At 40.1% G+C, this 21,396-nt stretch overlaps 1 protein-coding gene across 1 annotated transcript; it reads left to right on the top strand.

Moving 5' to 3' along the window:
* Positions 1-655: 655 nt before the first annotated feature.
* Positions 656-20,025, top strand: LOC117554034 (lysosomal-associated transmembrane protein 4B-like). Its single transcript, XM_034228247.1, has 7 exons — positions 656-891; positions 1,809-1,920; positions 7,999-8,072; positions 8,562-8,684; positions 8,891-8,989; positions 15,436-15,528; positions 18,929-20,025. Exons 1-7 carry the CDS (start codon positions 796-798, stop codon positions 19,007-19,009), a joined length of 678 nt encoding a protein of 225 aa, XP_034084138.1. The 5' UTR covers positions 656-795; the 3' UTR covers positions 19,010-20,025.
* The last annotated feature ends 1,371 nt before the right edge of the window (positions 20,026-21,396 follow it).

The raw sequence follows: 21,396 nt of genomic DNA, 5'->3' as shown, positions 1-21,396 counted from the left end.
GAAACGGAAAAACATGTCGCCTGGATTCTGATATAATTTAAACAATTGTAGACTTAACAATTAATTGATTAATTGAGAACACAATTGACAAATGATGTGATTATCAAATAGTCATTACATTACATTACATGTTACTTGTTAGACGCTTTTATCCAAAGCGACTTGCATACTTATGATGAATTGGAAATGGGGGGCCCTGATGTAAACAAGACGAAAGTCTTTCTCTGGTCTGCATCCCCTTAACAATTGTATGTTTTGAGCTGTACTGTACTGTACCCAATATACAAGCTGTTAATAAACTTTTCAATCAATCAATCAATCAACTCAATACTGTGGGCAATCCCCACAGGAGCAATTTGGGGTGAAGTGTCTCAGGGACACAACGTCATGCTGACTGCAGTGGGGTTTGAACCTGTGACCCCCTGATCCGAACACCAAGGCTCTATCCACTAATAATGGTACATCTTCTGAATTTATCAACTGCATTTTGATAATTAAGGAGAGAAAGAAAGGATATTTGCATAAAACATTGATCTACAACGTGTTTATTGTCTTCTTCGAATCCTACTTCGTAGGCTACATAGAAAATAGTTGTATTGTGAAATCGGAAGTCATATTTGCCTTGACGTTAGCTTGACTAACGTTTGTTAAGCCGCTCACGGTGAGGTCAGAAGCAGCCGGATCCCGTTCGTCAACAGAGGACCGACCGGAGGCACAACGCGCGAGCTCCATCCATTTTAAACACCAACATCGTTCGTTGACGCTCGCGCAGTTGTTAGCACACGCGCAGACAACATGATGCTTTCCCCGTGGGACCGCTGGTTCTCCACCAGCTGCTGCCTGTGCTGCCATGTCCGCACTGGAACCATCATCCTGGGGGTCTGGTACATGGTGAGCCCCTCAGCTGTCACTTCTCCTGGAGCCCTGCAGAGACCGAGCAGGGAAAGTAGGAGCAGGAGCACATCATACCTCAGCCTTCATACCGTGTGCTGCATTTTATGATTATTATGAGGGAATTTAAGAAAGATTCAAACCTATATTATTATTGTATTTTAGGAAAATTAATTAATTGTGCTGCTTCTTTGCCCACTGCAAACTTTAAAGCATACCATTTTATTTTACTGTTAGCTAAGCTATTTGACTTATTTGCCTTTATATGATGGTTCTTTATTTCTAAATGGGCATTATTCAGTGGGTTATTCATTGGTTTATGTTCCTCTCGCATCAATGATGTATACACAATTTACCTAATTAAGACCACGAATATTTATAATTAGAAAAACTCATACTGTGGATATTTTGCTTGATCAAAACATGAAAATATATGTGCAATCTTTTTTATATTAAATTCTCACTCGTGGCTATCTTCCTCTGTTTAACTGAATGAGCAGGAGACGGTTAGCTAAACCAAACAGCACTTGTGGAAAAATCCTCGCTCTTCTCCCTATGAATAAATTAGAAGTTGGCCTCTTCAGGTAGCAGATTTTGTGTCACCCCTATTGACGGCTGAGAATTTTCCATTACATTCATCTGATCAATGGGGATGTATGAGTCATCTGCATAATGAACTGCATCGGCCAGACCAACACCAAAGCCAATGTATGTGCCTGGACTTAGAGCTTGACTGTACGTCATTTAACATTGCTACACTATCTCCACTAAGGATTTTGTTTTGTTTCCCTGCAGCTCATGACAATGTTTATATTTTTACATTTCATGAACATTTTCAGCTCCTCCCTTTTGCATTCTGTCTGTATTTCCCTCCATTTGTTGACTTTTTATTCACCACTATGTCTTCTGTCCCTAAGCTCATCAATGCCGTGGTGTTGCTCATCCTGCTCACAGCGCTCAGTGATCCTGAGCAGTACCACCTGACCAGTGCTGAGTTGGCTAATGACCTGGATGTCATGGATGATGCCAGTAAGTATCCCATAAAGCCAGTCTGTGCTTTACAGTGAATGTGTAATCTCACAATACCACCATCAGCTGAATACTATCATTGTATTCCAATATCTTAACATTTATGTTTCATAAAATCTCAGATAAACAGTGTGTTTGCATTCTGTAAGAAAACTCCACTGACCTCTACAGTGTTTCTATTCTACCTGAAGCTTAATCTCCTATAATGGAGCGTGACAGATGACTTAATCTCTGCCTGCGGGGGAAAACCCCAATAGAGTTGTCAACTGACTAATAGAATGATTTATTGTGTGATTAAAGTGACCTCACACATTAGTCTAGAATGATGATGGTCGGTCAGCACTTCTTATAAATCAGACACCTAAAGCCACAGACACGCCGTTTGGCGAGCGTTTGGAAAGCCTTCTTAACAGCAGGTGTAAGTGGAACAGTCTGACAGACAGCAGCGTGATGGGTTGACTATTGTCACCGCTCCAAGGGATTAGGAGTCCTGTGGTCCTGTCCAAATATTCAGATTTGACAAACGTCAAGCTGTAGTGACAGTTCTTACATTTAATTTTAGACCTTTTGCCACTCCAGTTGGAATTATGGTGCTAATTTTGCTGGAAAGTGATTCAGATAATCATCAAAATATGACACTTTTATATTATTATTGGTTTTTGTCTTCATTAAACAAGAAACATGCATACAAATGTATTAATCCAAGACATGATTTATACACACGGACGTCATACTAAAACAGACACTTAATACATTAAAAAGTCTCTATCACAGTAACAATTTCAAAACTCATTTTGGTTTTGCTATATTTAAACAGACAATACTAAATATCAATACTTTATCCCAGATTATATTTTTGACCCTTTAACTTTTTCCTAAATTGCTTTTATAGGCCTACTGTTTGTACATACCTCTTTTTTTTGTCTCCATTCATCTTTGCTTATTTTGTGCTGCTGCAACAGCTGCATTTACAGGGCTCAAAAAGGGCTTATTTTTAGCTAATCGTTAGAAGTTATTTCAGCAAAATACTGTATGATGCTGTGCTTTTGTTGGCAGAGGCACTAGTCATTTGGAACAATGGTTCAAATACATAATTCAACATACATAATTCAATACGACATCAAAACATGCACAGCAGTAGGTTAGGACATAACGCTGCTCTGTGCTATGCTATTTCTGCTTTAATATATCATGCCGTTGTGTTGTTCATAGAATGTTCGACCATTTCACAAAAAATCTAACATAAAAAAAAAATCTGTATGTTGAGGTAGATTACGGAAGCCCAGAGAGGGAAGTCATGTGTTGAATTTAAATTCCTTGGAAGTGGAAAAAAGTGTTCTAATCTATTTCTGTCCATCTGTAAAAACAGGGGAAATAAGTAGACATGTAGGCCTATGTTGTTGTAATATTAATTTGGGCCACAGTGGGCTGACGTGACCCATTTCCCCATGTCCTAAATCTAAAGAGACCTACAAACATAAACGTTTTGCTCAGGTTTTAATCTCTCCATGAATTCTAAATACAAGGTGCAAATATTGTTTGTTAGCAAGCTACCACGCATTTAGAACGTGGGGAAGTGGTCTACTCACAAAATCCTCAAAATAAATCACCTGCCAAAACTTTTCCACCCACTTGTTCAAAGGATAAAGAATAAGTGAGGGAAGGATTATTCTGACTGATTATTCAAACCTTTTTTCTCCTGTTCTTAAATCATAGGCACAGATTTGTGATATACTAGATTAGGGTGCGATTAGTTTAGCTTAGCTAGCATACAGTGCTTGAATTGGAATGAAAAAGGTGCCAGTACTCTAAAATCAGCAACTTTTTCAAGTCAATTTTATATATACAGCCCACAAACAAGAATTTGGCTACTATAATGCTGGTGGGTTTGTCTCTTTACTACTGTATATTTTAGAAAGGTTCACTGTACTTAACATTTTTTATGATAGGCAGCGGATATGGCTAAAGCTCAGTAAGGTCAATATTAACTGAAAATATAGCAATCAAAGTCTAGATCTTCTGCTGAAGACACATGAAGCTGAGACCTTTCAGGTGAGAGCCCCTCTGGTGGTGTTCAACATTAATGACAAGGAAACAAAGCTCTGGTCAGAAGCATTTTTTATAAAAAGTTTTAACAAAATTAAGTATTTCTGTACATTTTGAATGCAATAACTTTCCAACTCAGAAAACGAAAAACGAAAAAGTGCCAAAAGTCTTCTCACATGGCTGAGCTGCTTTGCAATATACTTCACCACTGAAGAATACAAATATGTATAAAGTAAACTATGATGCAATCTAACTTTCCAACTCAGAAAAATGATAAAGAGCATGAACAAAGAACATGTAAAAACAAATGCAAAATGTGCACAATCTAAAATGAGAAACTGTAACTGCAAGTAACAAAGTCTGAGCCATGGTAAAGAGTTACATTGAACACCAAGCTGATCAGATAACTCCCTGGTTGGTCTGAAGTCCTTCTATCTCCAGGATCTGTACAAATCGGCACATTATGCCAAAAGTCTTCTCACTGGGTGAGCTGCTTTGCAATATACTTCACATTGTTAGAAAAGGCTCCAGAAGGCCTTGGGGACATCAGTATCAGGGGCTGGAGCTGGACAGGCTCTTTCATCAGCACTTCTCCTTCCCTTTGCCAGCCAGGACCTCACATACTGTTCCGGATTGAACTGTCCTAGTGATGGTCCATTACATTTAATGAAAACCAGGCTGGACAGTCGGCTGACAGAGAGAGCATTCCTTTTTGCAGTAAGGATATCGTTCATAGAGCTGAATGCCCGCTCACACTCACTAGTGGAGACAGCGATGGTTCGGACTGCTTTCAGTAGAGGCTCCATGGCAGCAGGTGTACGGGATGCCCTGGTTTCCTTGTATTCGCGAAAGCCCTGAACAGTCTCTCTTCTGTCCACTTTCAGCACTTCGCACAAACGTAGCACCTCTACGTCCCCATACTGTACGTCTAACTCCTCTTCAGGCCAACTTCCAGGATGGATAACTTTCATGTCCTGGATTAGCTGATTGTCCCGGGCCTCCCGGCCATGTAATGGGATTTCTCTTGTGCTGACATGAGAGGAGGTTGTGGAAGTCATTCTGTGTCTCAGATTCTTTACCATACTGCGGAAAAACTGACCTGCATGAATCTGTACAAGCCTGCCATTCTCACGCAGGGCAACACCCTTGAAGGAATTCTCAGCTAGAGCTGTATGAACTGTAGTCATGTGTGGGCCAGGCATGGTGACCATGGATTCAAAAACTCGTATTTCTCGAGTTAAGAGCCTATCTGCTGTAGGCAGTGTCATCTCTCTTTTTTGGAATTGCCGAGAGAGGTCGCTGAACTCTGTGAGCGCATCGTACATCAGTCCCAGATTGCTGACAAACGTTGCAGATGTGAGCACATCATCCAGGCCCTTGTACTTTGCTCTGTCTCTGGAATCCCTGCTCGTGTCGTTTGCAGCATTTGTGAAGTGATCATGAAGCACTCGGTAGTTTTCCCAGACTGCTCTGACGCTCCTTTCACTTGAAGCCACCCAGCGGATGGACAAAACACGCCCTATCACCAGGAGACGCTGTCCGACTGCTTGCACACACTGTGCTAACTGCCTCTGATTTTTGGGGGAGGCATGGAACAAGGAATAGAGTTTGTCAAAAAAGATCTGGAAATGATTGAGCCCTGAGACCTCCTTGACCACATCCCCAACTGCCAGCTCTAGACGATGATTGGAGCAGTGCCACACAAACAGGCTTGGGAATTTACTACACAACTGGCTAGCAACGCCTGTTCTCTTCCCTAGCATGACTGAAGCCCCATCACATGCAAAAGAAACGAAACACTGACCTAAAAAGTCCTCGTTAAAATCTCTTCCAAGACACTCCATTAACGCCTTTGTGATGTCATCAGCCGTTGTTCCATCCAACTCGATCAGCTCCCAAAAAAACGTTTCGGGCTCAGCATCAGCTAATGCTGAGCGTAGACACACAACAAGCACCGTTTTACCACTAATAGTGGTAGATTCATCGACCAAAACACAGAGTTTTCTTTGGTTTTCTGTAATGTCTTTTGTCATTTTTTTCTTCAGCTCATGAGCTATGTGGTCGATGATTTCGCCACAGGTTTTATTGGAGTGCAAAACCCTGCCCACGTTCAGCCCATTCAGTTTCTGTACATTCAAATCAATTGGCATGTCTGTGAATGGCCGGCTATGTTTGCCAATTTTATATGCCGTTCGAAAAACTCTGATAGTGGTGTCTAATTCAGATTTATGTATAGACTGCACTTGATGTTGAATAGTTTCACGTGAAGCAGATGTAAGGATGTCAGCAGCTTTTACATGGGCTTGTGATTCTTTATGTTCTTTGATTTTTTTTCTCAGGCTAGCTTGTTGTTTGCCCTTGTCAACACCGAAATGAGACACTGCACACTCACCCCATTCAGTTGACAGTTTCAGTCCTTGTCCAGTGTGTATTCCCAAAGATTTGACATCTCTGCATATCCGACATCCTAGCTTCTTATCTTTAAGAAGGAGCCATGCATTGGTCTTGCAAAAATATTGCACCTGGTCCGTTGTCCAGCAGTCAGGTGCATCGCTTTGCCCGGTGTTGGTGGTGGCAGTTGCGCCAGCAGCAGCTAACGTTAGAGGCTCTGGAGGAGGCGGCGGAGCTAGTGCTAATGCTAATGCACTAGAACTTGGAGCAGGAGGATCAACCAAAGAAAGCTCCCCATCAGACACAATTTCCAACACAGGCACAGCATTCTCTGTATTTGAAGTTTCTTCCGGCGACAACCGCTGTCTTTTTGCACTTTTATTAATCCACGCTAACATTTTAGAAATGCTAATTTGTGACGTGACTTGCTTTCCTTCTCTCGGGGGCGTGCCTGCTCTGTTCTATCACTCTACATAGCCACCCACTGGGTGGGAGTTGCACTGCATAAACACAACACACGTGCATCTAGGTATGTAAATTGTAAAGCATTAAAACATGGTTTTACTAACAGTTTTCAGTATGTTGTTACTTCGGCATTATTATTATTATTATTATTATTTTGAAACGTGTATTACTATTAAATCACGGTCAAATAGGTTAATTTTGACATAGTCGTTTCCACCACAGTATTTACATGGAGAAGATAAGCCCCGCCCCCTCTCCAGCACGTTCTGTTTGAATGACAGGAGTAAACAGCTGACAGCCGCTGTGAAACTCCAGCGGTTAGAGCGATGAGAATGTCCGTTCGGCACCTCATGACGCATCTACTGAGTACCGGGCGGCTGTATATATATATATATGGATGTATAATAAGAACGGCGGGAGAGTGTTGAGTACTGGCACGGTGCATGAGTACCGGAGTACCGCCAGCATGCCGGTACTGAGCAAGAAGTGCCGGTACTCCATGGGTCAGAACCAGAAGTGCCGGTACTGCGTACCGGTGAGTACCGGCCCAATTCCAGCACTGCTAGCATAACGAGTGGACAGCTAGCATGTCTCTTTCCAAAGTTAAAGTGGACACACAGCTCAGTTATTGCATGTTAAAACCATCTCTTTTTATAATCATGACATTTTCCATAAACATTTGAGATTATCCAGAGAACTCTTTCTGCCCACTTTAAACATAGCTAAATTAGAGGCTGAGAAAATCGTTTTTGCCTTTCTATACACTTTGAAGCCCTTTTCAGAGAAAATGCGATTCATCCTTTGATTTTCAGTTTATTGTAAATGGACATGGAATTAAACTCCCTATTTCTTCCACTACACCCTTATCACTGTGTTTTGGTTTTGCAAGGCGCTATTCTTATGTAACATAATGTTATGCAGGGTTGGTTTGAGGCTGGGTTGGCATGGAGCGAATGACAGAGTGGAGGTTATCATGTCTGGTTGACATAATGCAGCTTGTTGCTTATCTTCTTATTTGCATGTACAGCACTTTGGCTCGACCAAAAATCGTTTTTAAGATGTGCTATATAAATAAAACCTGATTTGATTTGATTTGTACAGAATTTGTATTTCAGAGAACATGATGTTGTAATTGAATGTGCCTTGTGATTTTGACTCCCCCTCCCTCTGCTACAGGCATGTGCATTGCCTCTGCGATCTCTGTGCTGATGATACTGATATGTGGGATGGCAGCATACGGTGCATACAAGGTAAACTGATGAGTCATTAGGATTTCAGTAACACCTTCTATGACACCAATGTAGATAAAGCATTACAACGTGCGGCATAAGCTGATTTAATTCATTACAAGCTGGGTATACCACTATAAGTGGTCAATGTTTACTTCAACTACTTTTTAATATATTAATGAATGCTTTTAACTCTAATAATAAAGTGCTATGCCAATTATAACGCATTCAAGTATGTTAATATTGCATTATAAACATAGACCTATGTTTAGTATTAAATAGTGTTATGAAGAAAATCAACAACACTTTCTATAACACCTGTGTCATAGAAAGTGTTGTTGATTTTCTTCATAATACTATTTACAATGCTACTGGTTAAAATAAGGCTAAATGTACTGTGTTAAAATAATACAAATATTTTTATTTTAAACATAATGTAATCTCCCAGTTCTAGCTCTGATTGATGTCCACAATATCTAACTTAAAGACATATCTCTATCTCTGTTTCAGCTGCATCCCGCCTGGATCATCCCATTTTTCTGTTACCAAATATTCGACTTTGCTCTGAACACCCTGGTGGTGATCAGCGTTGTGGTTTACCCCAACACGATACAGGATTACCTGCAGCAACTGGTACGAGACTTCAAGTGTTTTCCTCTTGAAAGTGAAGTCAGTGATGTTTAACAGCACAATATTGAACTTTATGGTTTAGAAAGGCTTTTGTACGTTCTGAAATGTTCTCAGTTCAGTACTGATGGATGTACAGTTACAAATGTCTCTACTATCTAATGATCCTTGCACCTCAAATAAGCTCTGTTTTTTTTCTGACTCCTTTGCAGCCTGATAACTTCCCTTACAAAGAGGAGATCGCTGCTCTCAGTAATATTTGCTTGGCCCTCATCGTGCTGATCTTCATCGGCTCTATTCTATTCTTCAAGGTAAGGTTTTCTTTCTCTCTAATTAACACTTCTTCATACACTTAAGAACACGTAGAATCAATACAGACCTGCCAGGGTTATATTTCACAACACATTTTCTTACAAGAGAAACTATGTCTATTTCAACCTTGACAGAGGCACCTGCTTTTAATGTAACTTTCTATATTGATATACCTGTATGCAGGGGCGCCGCCAGGGATTTTGGGCCCCATGAAAAGATATCACATTGGGCCCCACCACCAGGCCCAGGCCACGCCAACCAAGCACAATGCTGTAACCACACCTCCAGAACCCAACCGACTCATTTATGCTTTAAATAACTACCTGTACAGGCTTGCATCTATCTTGTAGTCCAATACTAACTGCACAGTATTTACTGACACTGAGCGGTGAACATATAACACTCTGCAGACGTGCAACATTCTACTGCAGTAGAATTCACTATTTGATATAACACTAACATTCCTGACAATATACCTCAATAGTCATCTTTTATGGTGTACATGCCTTTTTAATAACATTTTTGAATGGAACAAATCAAAATAAATATAACTTAAATGCATCTTCTGTGTAGTGATCCAATATCGTTACCATAGCCTTGCCCTTTAACAGTTATTACGAGCCCTTGCTCAGCCTTACTCACCAAGAGCCCAGCGCCTAGCCTTCTTACAGGCAAAGTCACTGATCAAGTCCTTGAAGTCCAGCTTTCTAGCCAACTGGCTTTCAATGGACAGCATGGCAAGACTGCAAAGCCTTATGGGGGGTCAGGGCTGCGGAGCCTAAAGATGGATCTGTTGGTCCTGGCACCAGGGGGAGGGACAACTGATTTAGTATGAATAGCTGCTAAAAATGTACCTGCATTTATTAAATGTCAGCTAAAAGAGTGAAATGAAAAACCTCTGAATATTCTGTGAAGATTACAATTATTATTTACAATGGACTACGCTTAGCTAACAGACTAATTTCCACCACTCATGGACCACACCCACCTTTTCTTTTGAAAAACTGGGTGACATACTGTCACCCCTTTAGTCCCTCTCTCTTGTCTTTCTCTCCTTTCTTTTCTTTCTTGAAAGCCTGACTTTGTTAGTCGTTGAGATATCGTACACACGTAAGTACGAGCATCCCTCCTCACATGCTCTCACTAGTCTCTCTGCTAGAAAGGGCCGGTGCTGCACAGCGTTTGGAGGCAGGACCAAACCATTACATGTAAATAGAGGGGGGTGTTCGATGCTTTGGATAATTAACTTTTGGAAGAAAATAAGTTAAATGAATCGTAAGTTTAGTGAGTACATCATCAATATGACGATATATTAATGTTAATTATTGATGATTGATGAAAGGTTACTTACATTTTTTTTCTTAATGTTCTAAAATGTTTTGGGGCCCCTGTCAGTCACGGGCCCTTAGAATCATCCTAACTTTTCACAGGCCCTGCCTGTATGTAATGCTCAAATTTATTTTTAAAGTTTTGTATTTTTTTGAATGCAAGACTTACCAGGTCTTGTATTAAAAAAAATGAATGACCTCCTCACAAAAACATTGTTACTCTAGGGATCCCTGACCTTTCATCTAGCGCAGGGGTCTCCAACCTTTCTTCATCTGAGAGCTACTTTGAAAAAATGAAAGTGGCCAAGAGCTACTTGCATCACATCACTTACATTTATTCACATAGCACTCATCAGTTGAATTAAGCTATACTTTTGTACACGTACGGAATTGCAATACCTAAAGCTTATCACAAATCTTAACTTCACATCAAGGACCAAGAAAACGAAAATGTCTCACATATTATTATGGCCCACATAGTGAGTACTTCACTGAGAATTCACATAAATGTCCTTAATCACCACCTGACAAGCATCATATGCACTTATGGTCAAATAAGTGCATTCACTCTTTTTCACAGTCAGTGAGATGAATGGCACTGCATGGAGTCCACCATAGAGGGGTCTGCTGGACCCACTTAGGTTCACTCTAATAGAGTCATTTAAATGTTGATCAGTCAGTCTTGTTCTGTATTTAGATTTAATGTCAGAAAAAGCTGCTTCACAAAGGCCTGTAGAGCCAAATAAAGCAGTATGTTCAGTGCTGCTTGGTGATGTTCTTATAGTTTTCTGGGTCTACAAGGCTCCAGAAATGTTGTGAGTTTTGCTGAGACTTAAGCTGAACATGATTTTGGAGATTTATAACCTCCATCTCCATAGGATTGACACTGAACAGTTCAGCCATCTTTTTCATCTACTTCTTCTTCGTCTTGACATTAAATTATAAACCTTAATAAATCAACTGTATAGGTCTAGCCTCCCTATATCTGTGTGTGAAATTGTTCCATCCTCAAAAACAAAAAACTAATACTGCAGTCTAGCTGCAGCTTCTAGCAACGGCTTTCTGTTAAAGAAAAGACACTGAATGTCCTGAATGTGGCATCACACACATGACTTGAGTCTGAACACAGCAGACAACAGCATTATAAAAACAAAAATAGTGCATGTGGGTGCACACTTACATTCTCTGTCTTACTGTTGCATAACTCCCATGAATGTATGAGACTAAGTTAGCTTCATCATATCTCAATCAGTGATTAAGTGAATAATAAAGTTTCTATCGGGTCACTATCAGCCTGTCACTCATTATTTTCAGGGAGGGGGCGGGGTTTGGAGGAACGGAGGAGACGGTGATCGCGGAAGCTTTCCTCCTGCCTTCACAAACTTCACACAAGTATTTTATCAACTGAAAATAGCAAGAGGACATTCATACTCTGCAATCCAAGACTTGATTAAATCCACCAAAAACCTGACATGACGATAACGAGTGTTTTTCAAAAAACACAAATCCCTCCCTGTGTGTCTCTGAGCCGCAGCGACGCGGACTGATTCAGAGCGGGTCATTCTGCTGTTGGTTCTGGACTGGTGTTGGTGGAGAAAGCAGACTGGTCCGTGTGTGGTGTCGATGTGCCGCTGTCACGTCTGTTCCTTGATCACTGCGTCACGGACCAATTTGATATTCGTGTGACAGAAAACATTCTAAAATAAAAAAAACCTTATTGTCGAGCCGCGGCCGAAAAATCAAGAAGCAACCTTACTACGCTATAATCGATAATCGAGCGGCGAGCTACTGAAAAGCTGCCCGCGAGCTACCGGTAGCTCGCGATCGACGTGTTGGAGAGCCCTGATCTAGCGCCATCATCAAGTCAAATGTTCTATCTGACCTATACTTTGAGTTATGACAAATAACTGCTTAAGATGAATATAAGATGGTGAATGTATTACCGCCTAAACAGTGACATGTTAGTGTTGTGATTGTGAGCATGTTAGCATTTAGCTCAAAGCAATCACTTTGCTAACACTAACTGCAGAAGCTCCAGTAAAGCTACCAGATATGTTATTTAAAGGGGACCTATCATGCAAAATGCACTTTTGTACTTCTTTTATACACTGAACAAAAATATAAACGCAACACTTTTGTTTTTGCTCCCATTTTTCATGAGATTAACTCAAAGATCTAAAACATTTTCTATATACACAAAATAACAATTTCTCTCAAATATTGTTCACAAATCTGAAAAAATCTGTGATAGTGAGCACTTCTCCTTTGTCGAGATAATCCATCCCACCTCACAGGTGTGGCATATCAAGATGCTGATTAGACAGCATGATTATTGCACAGGTGTGCCTTAGGCTGGCCACAATAAAAGGCCACTCTGAAACGTGCAGTTTTGCTTTATTGGGGGGGTCCGAAAACCAGTCAGTATCTGGTGTGAGGGGTAGGGTTAGGGTAATGTTGTGAATCGAGTGGCCCATGGTGGTGGTGGGGTTATGGTATGGGCAGGCGTATGTTATGGACGACGAACACAGGCCACTCGATTCACAACATTACCCTAATGAAGCAAAAATGCACGTTTCAGAGTGGCCTTTTATTGTGGCCATTCTAAGGCACACCTGTGCAATAATCATGCTGTCTAATCAGCATCTTGATATGCCACACCTGTGAGGTGGGATGGATTATCTCGGCAAAGGAGAAGTGCTCACTATCACAGATTTGTGAACAATATTTGAGAGAAATGGTTATTTTGTGTATATAGAAAATGTTTTAGATCTTTGAGTTCATCTCATGAAAAATGGGAGCAAAAACAAAAGTGTTGCGTTTATATTTTTGTTCAGTGTACATGAATATGTGCCCCAGGTGTGTCAGGGAACTCACCAAGTGTCAGAAAACCCAACCCTCTCTCTTTTCCTCCATACCCAAATCTCTAAAAACGGGGCTGCAACGGATCTGATACAGATTTGAAATTGTTCTGACGTCAGAAACAGGGAGCTCCGCCTATATGGGCAACTCTCCACCTATCAGGGGAATGGGGGGTTGCCATGGCATGGTAACAGCATGGTAACAGCATGGTAACATGACGCTCGTGCCTCGCCCCCCTCCTTTGCAGGGGGCGTGGTCAGCTGCAGCTCATTTGCCACAAAATCAGCCCTTGCAAAAACAGGGCTGGAATAGAGCAAATAGAGCGAAATGAGGCATGGCTAAAATGCATGATCTGTTTGGTATTTTGAAAAAAAAACTTCACAGACATGTTTTGTATAGGTATGGCCCTACAATATATTATTCAAATATAGCATGATAGGTCCACTTTAAGTTATGATGCAGCTCTGCTAACAACCCACTGTATTATGTGAGATATAATGTTAAATCTGAGATTATAGGACAAAAGGCTTATTTAAACGGCAGCTGTTTTGTTTAGAGTGTCTCAGTCATTTTTAATACATTGAATTTAGCTGTTGCTTTTATCATAGTCAACTTTATTGTCAATCTTCTGAGTGTGAGATCGAAATGCTGTTTCTCACAATCCCGAGGAATACAGATTAAATATCTAAAATAAATTTTCCATACATATAGGCTATGTATATATACATACATACGTTCCTGTACACCCACTTATAAATATATATATATAAATATATATATATATATATATATATATATATATATATATATAAAAGTCAGTAAATAAACAAAAATAACATTCACTTGTAAACGATGAAGATTAATATATTACAGTAAAAATATGTACAGTAGTGCAAATGATTGTCCATAGCAGCGTAGTTAAAGTGTCTGGTTAAAGAAAAAAAAAGAGATGTATAAATCCAAAGTGACATACAATAAGTGTAATAAACCATAAGATACAAACTCAGAATAAGAAGAAACAAGGAGGGTATATTCGCTTGAAAGTCCTGGTGCACTAGTTCCAAACGAGCTAAAACCCTAACATTTATTTTTTTAATTCAATGGACTAGGTGACCATTTCTGACAGAAGGAATTTGCTTTGCACAGTGAGCGTCATTATCACACTTTCATTCGCAGTGGACTGAGAGCTAAATTGAGTTCTCTGTTGCTGGAAATATCTCTGCAGATTCCCGTGGAGGCTTCTGAAATAACTTAGCCATCAGAGCATTACAGTAGGTGGCTTCTAATTGGGTTATCAAACACGTTAGAGAGCTCAGTCTGGCTTTGGTTTGTGATGGATTCACCAGATGGTGCTGTGTTTGTCCGGGGAATTCCAGTAGAAAGTGTCCTGCTGAGAGACAAATGATTTCTGGATGACAGGGAACAACTTATAGTTGTTTCTGCTACATGTACAGCTCTATGATAGAACCTGAAAACGCTGTCAGAATGCAACAATGGGATGATTGGATTATTAGCTGTATTTTGTGTGAGTTATCTTCAATGTTGGTGTGAGTTTCTTTGAAAAACATACTTTTATCACATGCTACATATTGTGTATGTTATTAAGGGGCCATATGAGAACAGCAATGTTACACTTACACTACAGATAACCTAATTAAATGACATAATATAGAGGAAAAGCGGTTGTCCTGAACCTACAATATCTTTAAAGACGTAAGGATTAGATATACCAAACTATACTGTAAGGCTGTACATAAGTTAGCATGGTGTTGAGCTAAATGCTAGCATTAGCATGTTAACAGTTGAAAAATAAGTTATAATCTTTACCACTTTCTCCATCTTATTTAGCATTCTAATATTAGCTAATTAGCTGAAAAATACAGCTGAGGCTGATGGGATTGTCATTCTATTTTGTGGGTATTTAGTATAGGCCTACTGTATACAGTTGGTATTGAGTCACAAACCATGTATTTGACACATTTGTTTTTTGGTGCTGCAAAGTTATGTAATCACGAAATGTTTAACAATGTATTCTAGGAGGGACATGTCTCTATGAAGTTGTTTGGCAATCCAGAAAATATTTGCTAAATTGGTGGATAGTCTAACATTGCCCTCCATAGATCCATGTCTCTAACATGGCTAACATTGAGTCGTGCGTTGCATGTATTTATCACCACTACCATAAATAGCAAAATTGGTGTTGCTAAGTAATCCCTAATTTTTGGATTAACCTGTGATTTTTTTCTATCCAACATTAGGCCTATCTGATAGCATGTGTGTGGAACTGCTACAGATATGTGAACGGACGGGGTTCTGAAGTCCTGCTCTATGTCACAACCAATGACACCACGGTAAGTCACCTCCAATGATCAGCATTGTACCATAAGACCCAAATCACCATGAGGACTTCATAGTTTAAAATCAAGGTTGAAAAGAAAAGATAGAAAAGCGCTATATAAATTGAATGTATTATTATTATTATTATTACAAGGCTAAGGATATCCTGTATTTCTATAATTTCCTACAAATCCTGGGAGAAAACCAAATCCAACATTGTGTTGGTCCGTCTCTCAATATGTTGTTGGTTCTGGCTTCGAGCCCATTGGTTTTTGGCGGGCAGCAAGATTCTGTAAATGGGATTTACTCAAAATAAATATCATTCACATTCATGGTACTGAGGGAACATGTCCTTGAGAGCAACAGTGTAATGATTTTAAGTAAAATGTTGAACAATGATGGAGCTCTAAGGCACAGAACAATACATATATCAGGCTTCGGTAACACAGGCTACACTTGGTGTAGCATCACATTTTATTAGTTAGTTATTAGTTTATTAGTTTTTTGAAAATAGAATTTCACCAGACTGAGTAGCTTAGCTGGCTAACAGGCTGACAAAACTGACAGGCTTAGCTGTTCAGTTTTCTTGGAGCTCGCAGAGAAAAAATTCTACCAACTTCTTTTCCCTGACAAACCACCAGTGTGAATGTTAACTACTTTTTCTAATGAGCTGTTGAATAGAGACAGATAATACTACAGACATTCCTCTCATGCAGCCACACTTTTGACTGTGTTAACTGTGAGAGACTTATTTCCCAGACAGATGAAAAGTCAGCACATTATTAATAAAATCAGAGTTGAAAAGGAGAAAAACAAAATTCCCTGTGCTAGTCCATTAAACTATCCTTTATGTCTATGAATGTCATTTTGATAATCAACATAAAACAATATCTGATCTCGATTTTCTTTCACTTACAAAGGCAATAAAATACCCTTTGAAAAAAGAATTACATCCATTTCTAAGTCAAGTTTTCATCTTATTTGTAAGATTCCTCTGCTCAGGCCAACTTAAAATAGTAACTGTAAAGTCATCATGTTGGTGGAGGAGGGAAATATGAACATAGGCTATCATAGCAGGCAATATTACACCAGCTCACATAGATGGATGAACAGACTTGGACATGAAGCTCCATCCTGGCATCCTGGCAGAGGAACATTGTAGCACAGTAAAAGGGAGCTTTGTCTGGCTCTCCTGTTGCTCAGGCCTGGCCCCTTGACCGCTGTCACCTTGCTGCCCACACACTTATTATACCTCCATGCTTTAACAGAAGGGAGAAAAATAAGTGGACTGTAGAAATATGAATGACCTTTTTCTGCAATTGTGAAACGCCCGTTTTCTGCACAAACACAAAAGGAGCTGTCATTATCCGGCTCTATTTCTAACTTGCAGTATGTTGAGTTTCATAAGTATTTTGAGAAACCTGTTCTCCTCAGTCTGCAGCTTAAGACTCCTCTGAGTGTAAAAAACCTTGTATACACTGAAAGTCTTTATGTAATGTTTAAGGTTTTAAAGAAACAAGAAACAGCATTACCCTAAAGAAGGGAACAGGAAGCTTCTTTCTTAGCAACTGACCTGCAAACATAGAAAAGTCTTACAGAAACACAGTCAGGTGCTTTATTTGAAAGTAAATGAGTTACAATAAGTAACCCTTTCAATGGCTCATAGAAAAAACCAGCACCATTTCTCTTTATGAGGTTGATTTGAGTGATAACCCAACTTGCTCAACCTAGTCTACAATTATATTTTCTAGGCCAGAACAAATTTGGGCAACAGTTGCAGATTAGCATTTAAAAGTCTTTAAACATCAGGTCTTTCATTTCACAAAGAGTTTTCAAATTTCTAACCAACTTTACTAACGTAAGTTACTGTTCTTGCTAGCAGGTTTTATTAGCTGTAACTTGTTAGCTAGCTAGAAGAGGCTAATGCTAATGCCAAAACTTCATGAGTTGGTTAACCCTAAACTCTGTGTCCAACATATTCGCTGGACGATGATTTAGTATGGGGATGCTGCCACCGATTATGCAAGAAATTGTACTTAACTACATGAATTATTATGACTGCGACTCAAATTGTTCACTTAGCTCACTGTCATTAACTTGCTGCTAACAACTTTACAGAGCATCTTTTGTTCTAGTAGCATAAATCAAGCAGACATGTCTCTCTTTGGTTTTCAGAGCATCTGCTTTAAATAATATATAGTAATATTTAATATGAATCTGATATTACAAATGTGCAACAATAAACTGTTACAATAAAAGCATTTCTTATAATTAGTTAACACTCAATTAGCATTACAATGTTTCTAATAACTAAAATCAATCATTAAAGTTGCCAAAGTTGACTTAACTATAAATGTACCATTACTAATGATGGTTATTATAATGTTTCTACATCTAGCGAATTTTAGAAGAAACATTATTTATGAGGCCGCTCTACTTGCATTTTTTATTTCCTTACATCAGTGCAAGAAGTCTCACACCGAGGCCAACAAAAGCCAATAATAAGAATCCAGCTTCTCATCTATCATGTTCAGAGAATGTGTCCTAATTATTTCCATCAAAGGGCACCACAGTTGAAGGAGGCATTGATCTGTGTAGGAGGATGTAGTCACTAGTAGAGGCTGTTAAAGGTTATCGATTACCTGATGTCCAGATCATCCTTAAGCCTCATTGTTTCAAACATGGGAGACACGGGTCACACACATGCTGTTGTTGTGTATGAAGGCAAACAAACCATTGAGAAAGCTAATATTTCTGTTAGCCATATTGTAAACAGCAAAACTAGACAGTGGAGTAAAATGAGTAAAAGGCACTCTCAGTGAGACCTGAGAGGATGCAAATCTGACTTTGAGTGAATTCAAGGTTTTAAGGTGAATATAGTAAAAAGCATAACTAAGTGGGGCGTTGTGGGCAGTTAAAAAGCAAAAGAACATAACTAGAACTATAAATTCATTCTGAAAAAAGTTCCTGAATATTTTTCGTTGGGACCCTTAAACCAATTAATTGACCAGTAAATAATAGTCTGCAATTTCAAGAATATTATAAAAAAATGTAATATACTGAAGTTGCTTATACAATAATAATAATAATAATAATAATTGTTGTTTTAAATTTCAAAGCGCTTCCTGTCCATCAGATTTTCTGTTGTGCAAAGAGAAATGCCTTTTTGAAATGTCTTATATTGTAGGCTACTCTACTTGTATACTTTAATTGATCCAAAGTTTTGTTAAACTGTTGAATTCTTCTATTTAATTTTCATGAGTGCTGGTTTATTTTCAGGCACCTTGATAACAACCGGCACAAACTGAATAGTCGTCATTGTGCAATAGTAACTATAATGACTATTAGTGCACCTGCTCCATTGCAACCCCAAGTGATAAAATAACCATCTGTTTTCCTCTCCCCTTTCCCCAGGTGCTGCTCCCTCCGTATGATGACAGCGTCAGCATCCCTATAAAGCAGGCGCCCCCCCCCTACACCACCGCTACAGCATGAACCCCCCCCAGCACCCCGCTGACTGGACCTGCTGTTAACAAACCTCAGCAGGATGAATGCACCACACTGCCTCTCCAGTGAACATCCATTGATATATATAGCTACACAAACATTACAATGCACCCATGCATGCACTGACACTCATCTCACACACACATGCACACACACTTCTACCACCACCGTGACCTCCCTGTTATTTATTATTGACCTTATAGTCTTACTGTATCTCTTCTATGTGTCTTTTTTGTTTCTTTAATTCAGGATATGATGTGCATTTTCATGCATTTGAACCTGGGTGCAATAAGGCACTAGAAAGCAAGATAGATTATATAGATTTGTATTATTTATTTATGCTGTGTGTATACCTGTGATTGTATTTAATGTGTCCTGCCTTTGATAGTCATGTCTAAGCACAATATGCGTAATGATTTTTGGCCAGTTATTATGAGTGAACTGTGTTTTTGTGTCGTCTCTGCTCATGATCAGGGTTGGATTGCCTTTATTCATAACTTTCTCTCTGATGGGGTGCCCTCTATAGATCCATGTGTGAAGCGTCACCTTGACTGGAAGTTTTCCCAAAGAAAAGCGTCTGCCTGTATTCTGACATGATCAAAGACCTAGAGTATATCGAACATATCACCTTCTTTTATCGTTTCATTCAACTACAAACACAAATGTCTTGTGTTATAAAAACCCAGAGTGTTGTGCTTCGTCACTTATAAATGTAATCCGTGTTTCTACGGATTCTATGTATCTATTTTGACAGCACTGGTCTGGAATCAGTTTGCTCTTTAAAGTCACTATGAATGAGTTTCTTGACGGCCCCTGGTGAAATCACTTTAGATCGGGCCCCTCTGTGTCCAGGGGCTCAGAATGAACGGGCCCTGGTTGTGTTTTTCTTTTTTTAAATGAAGCCGACAGGAGCTTCTTCACTCGGCGAGCTGCTTCCTGGACACAAAACGTTGCGGCTGGATGAAAAATAAAGATGTGATGTTTATTTGTCTATTAAAATCAAATTTCACTGCAGATGATTGGGCTTTTTTTTGTTCTGAACTACTCCTAATAATTAAAAAAGCTACTCAGGACAATGTTTCTGATTGTTTCTGCACGCGCTGCCTAAATGTTAGATGTGCTCCTGGAGGTGATTGCTAATGAGTGACTGTATACATGTGCTCATTGTGTGTCAGGCAGGAGAAACATCTCCAACCTCCCATTTCAAGCCAAGGTGCTGGAAAAAGTAGTTGCAGCTTCAGGACCATCTACAATTAAACGGCCTCTTGGAAAAATTCCAGTCCGGTTTCCGTTCCGCCCACAGCACTGAAACAGCTCTGGTCAGGGTCACAAACGACCTGTTGATGGCGGCTGATACTGGATCCCCATCTCTCCTCATCCTCCTGGATCTGACTGCAGCATTCGACACTGTCAACCATAACATCCTCCTTCAGCGCCTCGAACACACCATCGGACTCTGACTCCGCCCTGAGCTGGTTCCAGTCCTACCTGTCTGGAAGAACAGAGTACGTCTCCTTGGGAGGTGCGAGGTCCCAGATACACCCTGTCACCTGTGGTGTCCCTCAAGGGTCGGTCCTTGGGCCCACTCTGTTCACCCTGTACACTCTGCCCCTTGGCCGTGTCATCAGCAAGAATGGAATATCATTCCATTGCTACGCTGATGACACTCAGCTATCTATAAAGACAGACTGTATCCCACATGCTTCCTCACTGTCACCATCATCGTCACCGCTCCCATCAACATCCCTTAACACCTGCATTGAGGAGATAAAGGCCTGGATGCGAGAAAACTACCTGCAACTAAATAGCTCCAAAACAGAAGCTATTTTGGTTGGCACACCAAACCAGGTCCAGTCATCCCCCATAACCCACATTACCTTTTCTGGACACAACATACCCCTCTCCACAGCAGTGACCAACCTGGGTGTAAGAATTGACAGACATCTAACCTTTGACACCCACATCAGTAGTAATAAGGATGTGCCTTCAATCACATTAGTATGCATAAAAAGTGACAGGTGGGTCCGCCCCCAATTATGCTAATGAGCTAAGTCCCGCCTCCCTTTGTTCGAGGTGTGCTCACATGTAGGTGTGAACTCACACGTAGGTGTGAGATCCTTTGATGTGAGGGTTGAGGTGTCATCACACGTAGGTGTGAAATGCCCCCCCTGTAGTAGTGCATTTGTTGTCTAATCCTTTGATGTGAGGGTTGAGGTGTTATAACAGGCAGGTGTGATATCGCACCGGCATGTTATAAGCCTCTGATGTTAATCTAGGTGTTGATTAAGGCAGTCTCTTTGAAGTTGTGCGTGAGACTGTCTCGCACCCCCGTCCCCTCGTCACCCCTTCCTGTCACACCCCCATGTGAGGGGTGA

This window comes from Gymnodraco acuticeps, unplaced genomic scaffold (assembly GCF_902827175.1).
Source record: "Gymnodraco acuticeps unplaced genomic scaffold, fGymAcu1.1, whole genome shotgun sequence".
Taxonomy (NCBI): Eukaryota; Metazoa; Chordata; class Actinopteri; order Perciformes; family Bathydraconidae; genus Gymnodraco; species Gymnodraco acuticeps.
Note: the sequence above shows the minus strand (reverse complement) of the source record. Positions and strands in the feature narration are given on the sequence as shown.